The following is a 15764-nucleotide window of genomic DNA, read 5'->3' on the forward strand; positions in this document are numbered from 1 at the left end:
AAATGCGGGATCCACAGTCTATTTGGTAACTATCTTTTAAAACAATTATGAAAAAACAATTTTTAAAAAATATTCTTTAATATTTTATAGAATAAAAGTATGTTTAATAACTTAAAATGCTTTTAACTCATTTTTAATGGTTTGAAATATATGTGTTTTAAAAATAATTTTTATATGCGGTGCTTTATTTTTAATCATTTTTTATGTTTATATAATTATTTTTAAAACAAGCATAAAAAAATAACTCAAAACAACTAAAAAATATTCTCTAAAAAGACCTTATTTTATATTGTTAAGAATATAAAATAGAAAACAATTTTCTAGTTGCCAAACATATATATATTTTTTTATAATAGAAAATTGTTCTTGAAAACATTTACCAAATATATCTTAAATACTTAAATAAAGGCTCTCTCGATATAAATAAATAAATAAATGATTTTATATGATTGTTATATATTTTTGTTAGAAGTACCAATAAATTGCCTGCCTAAAAATAATTTTAAGTAATTCTTTAATAAGTTTTTCAAAGTTCTATTAAACAAAATAATTTTCATAAAGAAAATGCATTCAAACTTTGGTTATGTTTGGTTTCCAGAAAATATTAAGGAAAGAAAAAAATATTTAAAAAAATTATTTTCTCATGTTTGATTGTCCTATAAAAAATATTAAATAAAATCAAATATAGTTAAAACTAGTTTAATACTTATGCATTTTAAAATTATTTAATCATTATATTAATGAGTTAAAATGAATAAAATTAGTTTGAATCAGTAAATAAAAATAATTTATTAAATTTTAATATATATATTTCACTTTTTCTTTCTTTTTACATTTATTTTTGTATTTTCTTTATTTTATATTTTCCCTCAAATTTTCCGAGAACCAAACCTAACGAATATTTAATGCTGCAATTATTGTGAGCCATTTTATTGTGTCTTGGACTTGATTATATTGCCATTAAAAGTCTAACCATAATGCCAAAATAACTCATGGAAATGTCTAAACAAAAAAATTGTAGAGGACATCTCGCCAACACCACACTGAAGCTGCTAGCATTCAAGACAAAATGGATTAAATAATGGTATAAATCACAATAAGAGAAAAACAAAGTCCAGCCACAAAAATATGCATCGTCACGTGTTATCCAAAAACTAGTAATTCTGTGGCTCTCCTTCGTTTTTAATACACAGCCCTAGGCTTCTCATCAACCCCAAATCATCAACTTCTTCTTCATGCCATGTTCACCTCATACTTTGATCAGAGCTAGAAGCCATGAATGACACAGTAGACAAGCTTGTAATCTTCCTAGCAAAGAGAGATGGGATTGACAAGCTTGTGAAGACCTTCCAATATGTTTCCAAGCTTGTCCACTGGCATGTCGAAGCTGCCCATCCCGATGCTGCCCACAGAGCCAAGCAATGGGAGGTTGCATCTGGGCTCAGTCGAAAAGCCTTCCGCAGCGGCCGCTTTCTCACTGGCTTCAACGCCCTGCGCCGGAACCCTGGTTCCACCCCAACTTTTAGGTTCCTGGCAGTGCTTGCTAATGCTGGAGAAATGGTCTACTTCTTCTTCGATCACTTCCTTTGGTTGTCCAGAATTGGGGTGCTGGACGCGAAGTTAGCTAGGAGGATGAGCTTCATATCAGCGTTCGGTGAGTCTTTTGGATACATTTTCTTCATAATATCTGATTTCATTATGATTAAGGGGGGAGTAGAGCAAGAGAGAAAGCTCATCACTACTTCCACTGACAAGTCCACGGACGACGTGAAGGCGAGTGTTCGGAAGATTAGAGAAGACAGAGTGATGAGGCTGATGGCGGTGGCCGCCAATGTGGCGGACTTGATCATCGCGGTGGCGGACATTGAGCCAAACCCCTTTTGCAACCATGCGGTTTCACTTGGGATTAGTGGTTTGGTCTCTGCATGGGCTGGTTGGTATAGAAATTGGCCTTCTTGAATATGTTCAATTCCAACAAGAACCAGATGGGGATGGTTTCAGTCATGGAAATTGAAAAATTTTCAACGAAGTTGCTCATGAGAATCAGTAAAAATAGATGAGTTTTGCGTTCAATTAAAATTAAGATCTATATTGAGTTTGTATAGTCTTTCATATCTACTTGAAATTAATGGATTCCTTCACTTGTACAAATCCCTTCAGCATTCAGAACTTTTGCCAAGCATATAATGAGAATTTGAAGCCAGTCACTGTTTTCGAAAACAACTTTTTGTTATTCCGAATAAAAAAAATGAGAAAAATAATTTGGCAGCTAAAAAATATAAAATTGTTTTCTATTTTTTTTTATTTAAAAAAAGGTGTTTTCATATAATTTTTTTTTATTTTCATTTATTTTCTTAAAGTCGGTTTTAAAAAATAATTATATAAATATCCAGAAAGATTAAAAATAAAACATTACATATAAAAGTTATTTTTGAAACATATTTAAAAATATAAAAATCGGGTTAAAAACATTTAAGTGCTCAAAAACATATTTGTTTTACAAAATATAAGAGAATAATTTTAAAAATATGTTCTCAAAAACTATTTTTAAAAATAGTTATCAAATTGGATTTAAACTATTCACTATTAATTGCTTACCTACAATGAATAAATTCCAAAATAATTTCTATTTCTAGTTAATTAAATCATTAACAAAACACAAGTTCTTCTATGAAATGTCTAAAATTTTAGGTTGTGATCCTTGGATGGAAATAGGAATGGAAAGGATGGGAAATCATAATCCATAGAGAAAAAAAGAATCAAAATTAATTGTAGTAAAAATGAGATTTGATTTATTACAACAATCAATGTTTAATTTCTTTTCTCATTCTAAAAAATAATTCAAACATATTAAATAATTGAAACTAAATTAATTTCCTATCGTCATTTTCTATTCCAACGTTCCAAACGTTACTTTAATACCTATTACAAATAGGAATGAGAATGAGAAATCTATTTCAATTTTCATTCATTACTGCATGCAATTAATTCTTTGTTAGAAATTAAAACGGGAATAACACATACTTCATTTCTATAAAAACCAAAATTCACTTTTTGTTAGATATTTGACTTTTTTCGAATACATCCCAAATGCATCCTTAAATTAATAAATTTGATTTGCATTTCAATAGTAATAAGCTTTTCGCTAAAGAGCAATGCTTGAAAATGTTTGAATAAAAAATGAAAGTGTACAAGTAAAAGTTTTGAATGTATTGACAAAACTGACTCAAAAGTTTATGAAAATAATTAGTTATAATATCTCCTATTTTGCAAGTGAACTTGAAATATTTGATCTATGGACTGCATTAATGTTTCTTATTGGGCTTTGAGCTCATTCCCCTTTGTTGATAATTTTTTTCAAGTACCCTTAGTTCGGGCAAGGAGTGATGGCTAGGTCGGAGAATGGTCTTCATTAGGATTTTGCTTAAGATGTTATTTTTTAGACATTATTAGCTTATAAGTTTATGTTTATTTGGATTATTTGGTTTTTGGAAGCTATTTAGATTTGAACTTACAATTTTTTTTTATGATAGTTTGAAGTTGAGATTCGGAGATTATGAAAATTTGTTAGCACTTGATTTGTTTGAGTTTGCAATCTATTTGGATAATGGATTTTGGTTGATGAATGCTTAGTTTTAAAGTTAAGTTTGAAGATTTTAGAATTTTGTTTCGCTACTCTAAACAAATATTTGGTAATTGGTAATTGGGGCGTGACAGAGTGGTATTAGAGCCGATCCCTGACCTCGGTGTGGGGTTTGTTTGGCCCCGTAGGGGTGTTCGTCTGTTTGACCCGCAATCCCATGGGACACAATGAGGACATTGTGTCTACATGGGGGGTGTTTGTGATGTCCCACATCGGATAGGGGAGAAAGTTTCTGGCGCTATATATGTAGAGGCTCTTCTTAACCAAGTAGACTCGTTTTAAAGCCGTGAGAGCCTCTTTAGGTCCAAAACGGACAATATCTATACGGTTGGGAGCGGGTCGTTACACCTTATGTGTTGTTCTCACCTAACCCAAAATAATCGGAAAATTCTACAGGGAATGACAATCAGTGATAACAATATCCAATTTTTAAATAAATAATACTTGGAAAGAATCTTTTTGGAAATTTATTTTCTATAAAAAAAAATCCAAAATTACCATTTAAAAAAAAAAACAAAGAGAGTATTTTAATTAGATTTCCCATCATATGCAATATAAATTAAAATCATGAAAGGAAATAACACATCAATTCTCGGGCCCCGCTGTTGTCCGCTACATTCAAATGGGTCTGGGGTTGAATCATATAAAAGAGGGAATCTCATGGCTTTAGGGATCTTGTTGCTTATTTGGTAACCCAAATAAATATTTGGATTCTCAAAATCCAAAAATACCAAAATAAACCTATAAAAAAATAGGTTAGTGGTTTTAGAAAAGACCAAAAATACCCCTAAAACCCCTAAAAATGCTATTGATACCTCCAAGAGCACTTGAAGTGTTTCGGGCGATGGATGTAGCTTTGAGCTTTAGAAGGAACATTTGAGCACTCAATAACCACTCAAGTGCTAATCTAGTTGCTCGAGCATTGCTACAAATTTACAAAATCTGAGAAGGGATTTCTACATCTCCAATCATTGTTTTCTATAGAAGAATTCCTTTTTTGGATTAGGAAATATCCAAGATCACCTTGTGATCATCCAGGATGCTTCCATACTTTCCATGGGTCACATAGATTGATAAAAACTTGATTTTTACATCAAAATCCTATACTCCATTGATTTGGAATTTACAAACCAATCTAGAATAAAAACAAGGTTTTCCCATTGAATAAAAAATCTTATACCCCTTATAGGATTCAAAACCCAATTAGGAAAAGTAAACCAATCTAACAAATTAACAATCACAATATATAATCATATTTATAGATAACAAAATCTCATGCACATACATACATCCCTTAGACTTGGGATAGATAACAAACCCAACAAAACTAGGATTAACACATCCTAAAAGGAATCCAACATATTTTTCCCTAACCTAGGGCTCAGATACCAATTGTATGGTATTTTGGAATTCTCTATTCCCTATCCTTGAATTAGTTTAGGTGCATGTAATTCTCCCGGGGCTTATCCAAATCCTACGCATAATGGAAAACATGCAAATAAATTCAATTTCAGGATCTAGAACATGAGAATAAAGAACTTACTTAGATCTAAATGTTCCTAAATATAATCCTTGCAGTGAAAAAAAAAATCGAAGTTGTTAGAGATCTCATAGACCCACTATTTTCCACCTAATATCTTAACCTCGAACTTAGCATTCAAATGGTAGAAGTTTAGAGGGTGGAGGCTAGGGCTTTCTCTTTGGAATGTAGAAAATGAATGAAAAATGCTTGAAACCCTAACCCCTAAGGGGGTATTTATAAGGTTCCTACTAGGCTTAAGTGACTTGAGCTAACCATGAGCTTAAGTCACTTAATTTAACCTAAAAAGGGTCTTAATTGATTAATTAACCCAACATGGCTATCTAATTAATCCATTAGCCGAAGATACCATTCACTAACCCTTGTGCAAACTTACATAATTACCAAAATTCCCTTATGCACGCACATAAGTGAAACCAAGAGCTAATCCAACCCTCATAAATTGCGTCATCAAGGTATATGAGTTTAAGAGGGTACCACTAGGACACATAGGACAATACTAGCTTTCTCAAAATATAATTCTAAAGTTGACTTAACATCCTACTATAAATTGTCAACTACACTTCAATACCCTATGTAAATAATAATGAGATACCAAATGCTTGATCGGGTTTGTGACTTGTTACCTACTATATATAGTTTCTCATGAACCAGTGTCTATAATCTAATGAGGTGAAAGTTATCAGCTTCTCAAGATTACCTCTTCCATCCTTGAGTTTTGTATCCTCTTATAGTATGATTAAATACATATCCTAGCTCACAAAGAGCTTATGTCAAGTTTCACTTAAGGAACTACTATGACCATAGTTTTACCTAAACACACTTCCTTATGATCACCCAACGGGACACATTGTCTCAATCTTATAAGATATTATGGTGCCTCTATTGAGAATACTTGTTACTATCGGTTTTTAGTAACAGTAACTCAATCCATAAGAAATATACGAGATATAACATAACATAACATAACAACTTGATAAAGTCATAACAACTTGATACACTACAAGAAAAAGGGTCATTGTTGACACATATTATCTTCACTTAAAGTAGTATATATCAATATTTTTTATTTAAATGGGCAGCTATGACATATAAAACTTAGTTAAAAGAAATAATGACATATATGAATTCTAGTGATTATTCCATGACTTACGACGATGCAATCTTGACAGAGAATTTATAAGTCGATATAAAATTAATATATTCATATGTTAAGGTATCTAAATAAAGGCAATAATGACATATATGGAATTTTCTAAAATTTTCTTTAATTTATAGTTATACAACCTTGATAGCAAAATTATAAGTCAATATATATAGTTAAAATATTCTTATGTCAAGGTTGGTAAAAGCTATCTTGACAAATAATTTATAAGTCGATGTAATCTCATTTATAAATCTATCAAGGTTATATTAGTAAATATTGAAAATCTTACTTCTCATTTTTTTTCTTTTAATTCTTTTGTTTTTCTTTTAATTCTATCTAGGCCCATTCCCATCTACAAGCAACTTGAAAGAAAATCCTAAGACAATAGGCCACCATTGAAAATTTTGTGAAAAGTAGAAATATTTTTATTGAAAATTTATTGAATTAGATATTTATTCTCCATGCAAATATATATCCTTTACTGGGTTTAAATTTTTGTTTTTTTTGCATTTTTTATGACATTTATTAAATGATGTAACATGACTTACTTTTATGTTGTTTATTGTTGCAACCATAATAATTATGAAAAAAAAATCATTATAGTATTTTAGGAAAAATTGGAACTTAAAAAATGTGGTCCTTAATTATTTTAGAAAACTATGGTATTGTTTACAAGTACCATTATATAATTCATTTGGACAACAAGAGAAGACATAAGAATTGTATATCAAATTTCATTAATTATACTCTTAAAATAATGAAATTGTTTTATATTTATGCATAAAAAGTTGAAAATAAAATATGTAATTTTAAGTCTCTCTTATCCAAGTCCTAAGGATGCTTTGATCTCATAATATGCTAGAAACCACTGGCATCAGGTTGTCCATAATTTAACCTTAAATATGAATGAGAATATCTTTGATCTTGAGCTCAGGTTGTTCAAGGAATGCTTATTCAAGGTTCAAGAACATGAATAAAAGGAACATGAAATTAAAGCCAAGTGAAAGCCCCATGAAAACTTCTTGAAGAAATAATTAAAAAAGAGAATAACAATTAATGCATTAGTGTTTGTTCTCCTATAGTGTATTCGTGACATATCTTCAGGTTTAGAAGTGGTTTGAGATAATTGTTGTGTCTGTTAAAGAAAAACACAAGATTATATATATATATATATATATATATATATATATATATATATATATATATATATTTGAGATGGGATTTCATAAAACTGAAAATGTGGCTCATGAGGTGGAGCATCCAAGGTTATTTAATTCCTCACTTCTATATTAACCAAAATTTGATATCATATGATGTAGGAGTTTACCAATGAGAAAAAACCCAAAATGGAAATTTGTTGAAATTAACTATTTTGTTTCTCAATATGCATCCAAGATGTTATGTTAGAATACAAGATGCAAGAGCTTAGCAAACCACAAACCTCTTTTATCATTTTTCATTGTATGGATGATCATTTGCTATGAATTTGTAAAATATAAACAAGATTAGATTTAAAATGAAACAAATATTACTATAGATAACATCTATAGAGTGAGAGTTTTGACCCAAAATAGTACATTGAAAAAAAAAAATTTGTAAAATAAACTTATTTCCAAAATAATGCTCAATTTAATTAATCTGTATCACATAAATTGTCATGTTATAAAACCGTAATTGGTGACTATGGTTTTATTTTTCTAAAACGGTTAGAAACTGTAGTCACCAACCACGGTTTTAACTTTAAGTTTAAAGCCGCAATTAATGACTACGGTTTTGAATTCTTTTAAAAATGGTCAAATCATAGTCACCAACTGCGGCTTTAACTTTAATTTTTTTATACATATAAAATTATGTTGTTTCATTTAAAATATTTAACTTTAATTTTTTAAAATAAAAATATTATATTATTTTGATTTTAAATAAACTTATCTCATTATTTAAATAATAATAATATATGAAATTAAATAATGATATTTTTAATTTGATATAATTTTTTTAAAATTTTATTAAAACAATTGACACTATATTTAATATAAATATAATTAATTAATTAAAATTAAATATAAATTAAATATAATAAATTATACTTATTTAAAAAAAATTATGAAAGCCTATTTAGAAAAAATATATATAAATTATATTAATTAATAATTTTTTATATATTATATGTAAGTGGTATATAATATCATATATATATATATATATATATATATATATATATATGTTTAATTTAAGTTTAAAATTTATAATATTTTCATTTAAATATATAAATAATTATTATCGTATCGACACGATATGATATTATGAACTTAAATGAAAATATGATAATATTTTCATAAATTATTATCCTATGAACATGATGTGATATTATTAACTAAAATTAAAATATGATAAATTTTAAATTTAAATTGAACTTATATAAATATGATATTATATACCACTTAGATATAGTACACAAAAAAAAAAATTAATTAATATAATAATTTATATTATTATTTTTTAAATAGACTTTCATAATTTATTTGTTTTAAATAAATATAATTTATTATATTTTATTTATATTTAAATATAATATTTCATTTAAATATATAAATAATTATTATCATATCGACACGATATGATATTATGAACTTAAATGAAAATATGATAATATTTTCATAAATTATTATCCTATGGACATGATGTGATATTATGAACTAAAATTAAAATATGATAAATTTTAAATTTAAATTGAACTTATATAAATATGATATTATATACCACTTAGATATAGTGTACAAAAAAATATTAATAAATATAATAATTTATATTATTATTTTTTAAATAGACTTTCATAATTTATTTGTTTTAAATAAATATAATTTATTATATTTTATTTATATTTAAATATAATTAACTAATTATATTTATATTAAATATAGTACCTATTGTTTTAATAAAATTAAAAAAATGTATTTTTATATCAAATTAAAAATATCAATTATTTAATTTCATATATTATTATTTTTTTAAATAATGAGATAAGTTTATTTAAAATCAAAATAATATAATATTTTTATTTTAAAAAATTAAAGTTAAATATTTCAATGAAACAACATAATTATATATATATATATAATTAAAGTTAAAGCCCTAATTGTGACTACGACTTTGACCATTTTGAAAAGAATTGAAAACCATAGTCACCAGCTGGGGCTTTAAACTTAAAATTAAAACCGTGGTTGGTGACTACGATTTTTGACCATTTTAGAAAAATAAAACGATAGTCGTCAACTACGGTTTTATGACATGACAACTTATGTGGTATAGATGCACTATATTGGACATTACTTGGAAAACAAGCTTATGTTATGGAATTTTTTTTTAATGTACTATTTTGGGTCAAAACTCAAAAAGTGGTATATGTGCCAAAAAAACATATATAGTCAAGAAAAATAGTGTCTCAAATGATTGAAAATATTCTATTTCTCATACAACAAACAATTCCACTATGAAATTGTAGACCCCTCAAGGGACCAAAGACTTTTTTTTTCTTTTTTTTTTTACCACATTTTTTGCACTAGAAGAGCGAGGAGTGAGTTGCATCTTCATTTGGAGGAGTGGGGGACGGTTTCCGGAAGGATGAAGTTGCATGGGACATGTCACTAACTCACCACGGTGGTGGTTGGTGAGGGAGACATCTCTGAGCAAGAGATGATGGGTGGAACGAGAGCAGTTGGGGGTGAAAAAAAAAAAAAAGCAAGCGGGCAGGGAGGGTTTGGAATTTTTTTTTTTTTTTTTTTTTTTTTTTGAGGTGGGGGGATATTCATACGGGAGGAATGGGAGAGAGGGAGGTCGTGTTGTGGATTTTCAAGTAAGGTCCTCTGTTGATCCATGAAGATTATTTTGTGATTTGTTGTGAACATCCAAGGCCATAGAGTTGTTTTAGTTGAATACGATTGCCTACATGTGCTTGCTCTGTTTTTGTTTTCTCTAATTTTGTTGATCTTTCCCCTGTAAAAGGTTGGATCCCCATTTTGGTTTGATGTTTGATTATGGTATTGAGAGTTTCCCGTTTTCCCCACCCTTGCATGGTCATGCATGGCCACATTGAACTCATATCATGCTCACCACCTCAACTATTCTAGTTCCCATCCAACCCATTGCTCCATTGCCACGTTCCCATCCCTCATGCCTCCACCACCCTAAATTTCCCGGTGGCCACACAACAGCCACCCCACAGCCAAGGTTGAGTAGTTTGGCCCAAAAGATTCTAAGGTGGCAGTCTTCATCGCTCCCGCAGCCACGCCGACATCACATTCAATGCTTCCCAGGTGGATCCGCTTGTACCGGTCCTCGACCCATTCCTTTCGTAAGCAGATGATGCCCATTGGTCTAGGGGTGGCCTAAACTCTAGGCGTCGTGAGCTTCAAAGCCACATCAAAGGCAACATCAAGAAGCTCCGAGCAGAGCATGAAGGGTTTGTGAAGATGGCCGAGAGAGGTGCCGCTGGGTTCGTCTCCAAGCGTCACCATTAAAATGGATGATAGCATCGGCGGAGAGCAGTTGTCCCCCTCTCCGTTTTCAGTTTCACCTCCTCCAGCACCTATGGCGGTAAGGCAACGACGCTTGGTGGTGAAAACGACGAAGCTCTCTACCACACCCATGTTTTTGTCCGCCTACTCGTGCGGCTGCTCATGAGCAGCAACTGCCACCCCATTCTTCCATTTCATCACAACCATCACCAACATGCAAGCCATGTTCCTCATCGCCAGCTTGCTACCCATGGGCCTTCAACCTAGCATTTTAAAAACGAGGGAATAGCATTTCTTGATCTTCATGGTAGACATTTTGAGCAGTGGGCTTTGTTGGTGGGCTCCCAAAGCATTAAGATGTGGGCCTAAGCTGCTTCATGTGGGCTTTAAGCCCCATCCTTTGAGTTTAGGATAGATTAGTGTAGGCTCCAATGGGCCAAGTTTTTGGCCCTCTTAAGTCCTTGTTTCTTTAATGATGCAAATATAATTTTTATGAAGGTTCTATCCTTGAATAACCTTTCAAAATTTGTTTTTAAATTTAATTATACAAAATACCATTTTCGAAGCAATTTCCTAAAATTTGGTTTTAAATTCAGTTCATGAAACTTTGATTCCCGAAAATTCAATTTACCTAAACTTCGTTTTCTTAAAAATTCGATTTTCCAAGTTTCTATTCGTTAAAAAATTTTCTAAGGTTCTAATTTTAGGTCTAGTTCTCCAAGATCCAAATTTTTAAATTTAATTCTCCAACAAAATTCCACAATTCCGAATTTAATCTTTTTTTTAATGTCATCTTCAAATAAATTTTCGCAACTCCATTTCCTTTCAAATCAAATCTTCAAAATGCCCTTTTCTTAGACTTAATCCTCAATTTTCCACTTTCTAATAATTTTTCAATATTCCGATTCCCGAATTTAATTTCCAACTCCCACAATTCCAATTTTTCACACTTATTTATTTAATCATTTTTATTTTTGTTATTATCAGCATTATTCCATTTATTTATTTATTTCCTTTAAAAATTCCAATAATTAAAGTTCAATTCTTCAAAAATCTGACTTCCAAATTTAATTTTCAATCTAAAAAATTCTACTATTCACTTTCATTAGTTTAAATATTATTATTATTATTATTATTATTATTATTATTCCATATTTATTTATTTGTTTCGTTTAACAATTCCAATCATTAAAGTTCAATTCTTCAAAAATCTGACTTCCAAATTTAATTTTCAATAGCAAAAATTCCACTGTTCACTTTCATTGTTTAAATATTTTTTTGTTATTATTATTATTATTCCATATTTATTTATTTTAAAAACTCCAATCATTAAAGTTCAATTCTTCACAAATCCGACTTTCAAATTTAATTTTCAATCTAAAAAATTCCACTATTCACTTTCATTCGTTTAAATATTATTTTTGTTATTATTATTATTATTCCATATTTATTTATTTGTTTCTTTTAAAAATTCCAACCATTAAAGTTCAATTCTTCAAAAATCTGACTTCCAATTTTAATTTTCAATCTAAAAAATTCCACTATTCACTTTTGTTCGTTTAAATATTATTTTGGTCATTATTATTATAATCCCATTTATTTATTCATTCATTTCTTTTAAAAATTCCAATCATTAAAGTTCAACTCTTCAAAAATCTGACTTCCAAATCTAATTTTTAATATAAAAAATTCCACTATTAATATTCATTTGTTTAATGATTATTTTCGTTATTATTATTATCCCATTCATTTATTTATTCACTTATTCATATATTAAAAATCTCATCTCTAAATAATTTCTCAAATTTTCAATCTCTAAATTCAATCTCCGACCTCTAAAATTCTATTTTTCACAATTATTTACCTAATCTTCATTATTTCGTCATTATTATTATTCCATTCATTTATTTATTCACTTATTCATTTATTTAAAATTCTATCTCTAAATAATCCTTCGAATTTCCAATCTCTAAATTCAATTTCCAATTTCTAAAATTCTACTTTTCACACTTATTTATCCAATCTTTACTATTTTCGTTATTCCATTTATTTACTTATTCACTTATCCATTCATTTAAAATCTCCTCTTTAAATAATTCTTCAAATTTCCAATCTCTAAATTCAATTTCCAATTTCCAAAATTCTCATCTTCGTGATTATTTATCTATTCATCATTATTTTCGTTATTCTATTCATTTATTTATTCACTGGTTCATTTATTTAAAATTCCATCCCTCAATAATTCTTTAAATTTCCAATCCCTAAGTTCAATTTCCAATTTCCGAAATCCTAACTTCCGCAATTATTTATCCAATCATTATTATTTCGTCATTATTATTATTCCATTCATTTATTTATTTATTTGTTCATTTATTTAAAATTCCGTCTTTAAATAATTCTTCAAAATTCCGATTCCCAAATTTAGTTCTCTGAAATTTCAATTTTCCAATTTCTGAACCTAATTTTCAGTTTCCAATATTCCAATTCTCGCATTTATTCCGTTACTTATTTATTATTATCATTTTATTCATTTATTTCTAAAAATTCTGCCTTCGAATGATTTCCAAGATTTTCAATTTTTTTATAATTTAATTTTCATAGTTTCTACATCTCAAATAATTTTCAATTCCGATTTCTTTCAAAATTTAATTTCCAAAGTCCCAACTTTCGTAATTTAATTTTTTTAAAATCTCAAACTCTCAAATAATTTTGAAAATTCCAATTTCTTTCAAAATTTATTTTCTAAAATTCTCATTCTTACATTTAATTTCTAAAAACCAAATTTTCGAATAATCTCTAAGACTCCAAATTTCAAATAAATTTCAAAAATCCAATTTTCCCTCGAATAGTTTTAATTTCTGTTTGGTGATGCATGTGATATGTTTTATGCTCTTTATTGTACACTGACCCCATTTTTATGATAGCAGATTGCTCATTCGTGGCCCAGGTACATATCCACTCCCATTCCGGTCTTTCTTTATGCATGTTTTGATTCCCATATGTGCATGATTGATTTGTGTATCCATTGATTTTCTAATTGATTGTCACATCAGCTTCATTTTATTAGTAGAGACCCGACTTTAGGGACTTAAAGGGGTGCTACTGTCTTTACTGTACCTTCCCAATAAGTAACCTGACCCTTGAGCCCGACCCGATTTTTCATAGACCACCTTTTCCAAAATAAGGAGTCATACTTAGGGTTTTCTTTCTTATTTTGTTTATTCTTTTAAAAATAAAACAAAAATAAGTGGCGACTCCAAGTCATTTTCTAATAAATAAAATCATTTTCAAAATAAAATCGAGTTTGCCATCGAGTGGAAACGCATGAGCCGAAATGCGGGGTCCACAGAAATACATAATAAAAACCTCTATGAAATACGTAATAAAAACCAATAAAGATTCACTTAATATCAAGCATCAACTTTCTGTAACAATAATTTGACCACTAGAAAATAGACTTAAGACTTGTTTAGTTAATGCTTGTTGATCTGTCTTAATTAACTCCAATTGCCACTTTTAATTGGACTTGGCTCTCAACTACTTTCATAACTTCAATTTGATTTATAGTTCATGAACTCAAGAATAATTGCAACAACAACCAAAGAATGGAAGTGAGAAATAATAATTAAAAACTAAACCATTTCAATAAGGCAAAAAGATTACTCCATGGTTCATCCAATCATATTAATAAATTTAGACAAAGACTTGAAAATATAACAATCTCATTTCATTTAAGATATGATTAAAAAAAAAAAAAAAAATCTATCAATGAAAATAAATTGACCACATCACAAATCTAAAAAGGTCAAACAAGTATAAACACATGAATTACATTATCCTTATACCCCATATTTTATATTTTTTGTTTTTTTTTCGGCTATGAACTTTGTTATTTTAAATGCGTTCCCTTTAAAGAAAATGTGAATACATATAAAAAAAAATCACCTTAAGCCTCTAAATATTTTTTTGTGCTCTTGTAGCTCAAAGTTCCACTCCTTGATGATTTTTAGATAAGATAAAACAATAAAATCTCAAAAAGAGTAGGAGATAAACCAAAATAAAATTAGGAAAGAATTGGAGAGAAACAAACAATCAAGGGGAAAAGAAGAATTAAGAATAAACTAAATAGTGATTTTGTTGTGGGTGTACACTTTCCAGTGATTTCATATGGCATTTTTGGGTATACTGTTTTACCATTGTTTGGACAATTGAAATTGTCCTATAGACAAATAGGGGGAAAACATACAATGGGAGAGAAAAAAACCATATTAACAGTCATTCTAAAAAGCATGATTGTTTCTTAGAGGATTCTTTTTGGAATGACATCGAATCATTAATGGCCACAACAAAAGGATCAATACTTGTCTCTCAGTCGAGGACTAGGGAATAAATTGCACAAAATATGTGCAAGGAAGGGCCTCTGATTCTTGGATCTCTCACAAAAAATGATTTGCTTCACTTGGTAGATTTATTAACATTAAATAAAAAACAGGTTGAAGAAAACCCCACTCAACCTTCACTTTCAAAGTCATTCAGCCTGCTAGGAAGAAATCTAGTTCAAGTCAAACTTATGTTTCAAATAGATTGAGATCAATTTTTTTAGGCATACAATGACGGTCAAACTTGTAGAGGCAACTGGAACATGATAGAGAAGAGAGAGATCGAAATTTACCTCACTCTAGAGTATGTCAACCTATCATTGACAAGAAACAGCATGATAAATCTAAAAGTGAGATATTAGCCCATTGTCAAAAGATTGTGGATGATATTTTGAAGGAATACCCGAAATGATTCAAAATGAGTGTCTTTAGAATATTATTTTTAGATAGACATGGATATTCACTTTATGTATAGAAAGCTTGGTTACCTAAGATTGGCATGACACTTTGAACTTCTTTCCTATAAAAATATTTACCCCTT

The 15764-nt window shown here is 29.0% G+C and overlaps 1 protein-coding gene across 1 annotated transcript; it reads left to right on the forward strand.

The window, feature by feature from the left end:
• Positions 1-916: 916 nt before the first annotated feature.
• LOC117933147 (peroxisomal membrane protein 11B) lies at positions 917-2151 on the forward strand. The gene has a single exon (XM_034854543.1). The coding sequence runs from the start codon at positions 1276-1278 to the stop codon at positions 1957-1959; it is 684 nt and encodes a 227-aa protein (XP_034710434.1). The 5' UTR covers positions 917-1275; the 3' UTR covers positions 1960-2151.
• The last annotated feature ends 13613 nt before the right edge of the window (positions 2152-15764 follow it).

The sequence above is a fragment of the Vitis riparia genome, chromosome 16 (genome assembly GCF_004353265.1).
Source record: "Vitis riparia cultivar Riparia Gloire de Montpellier isolate 1030 chromosome 16, EGFV_Vit.rip_1.0, whole genome shotgun sequence".
NCBI lineage: Eukaryota > Viridiplantae > Streptophyta > Magnoliopsida > Vitales > Vitaceae > Vitis > Vitis riparia.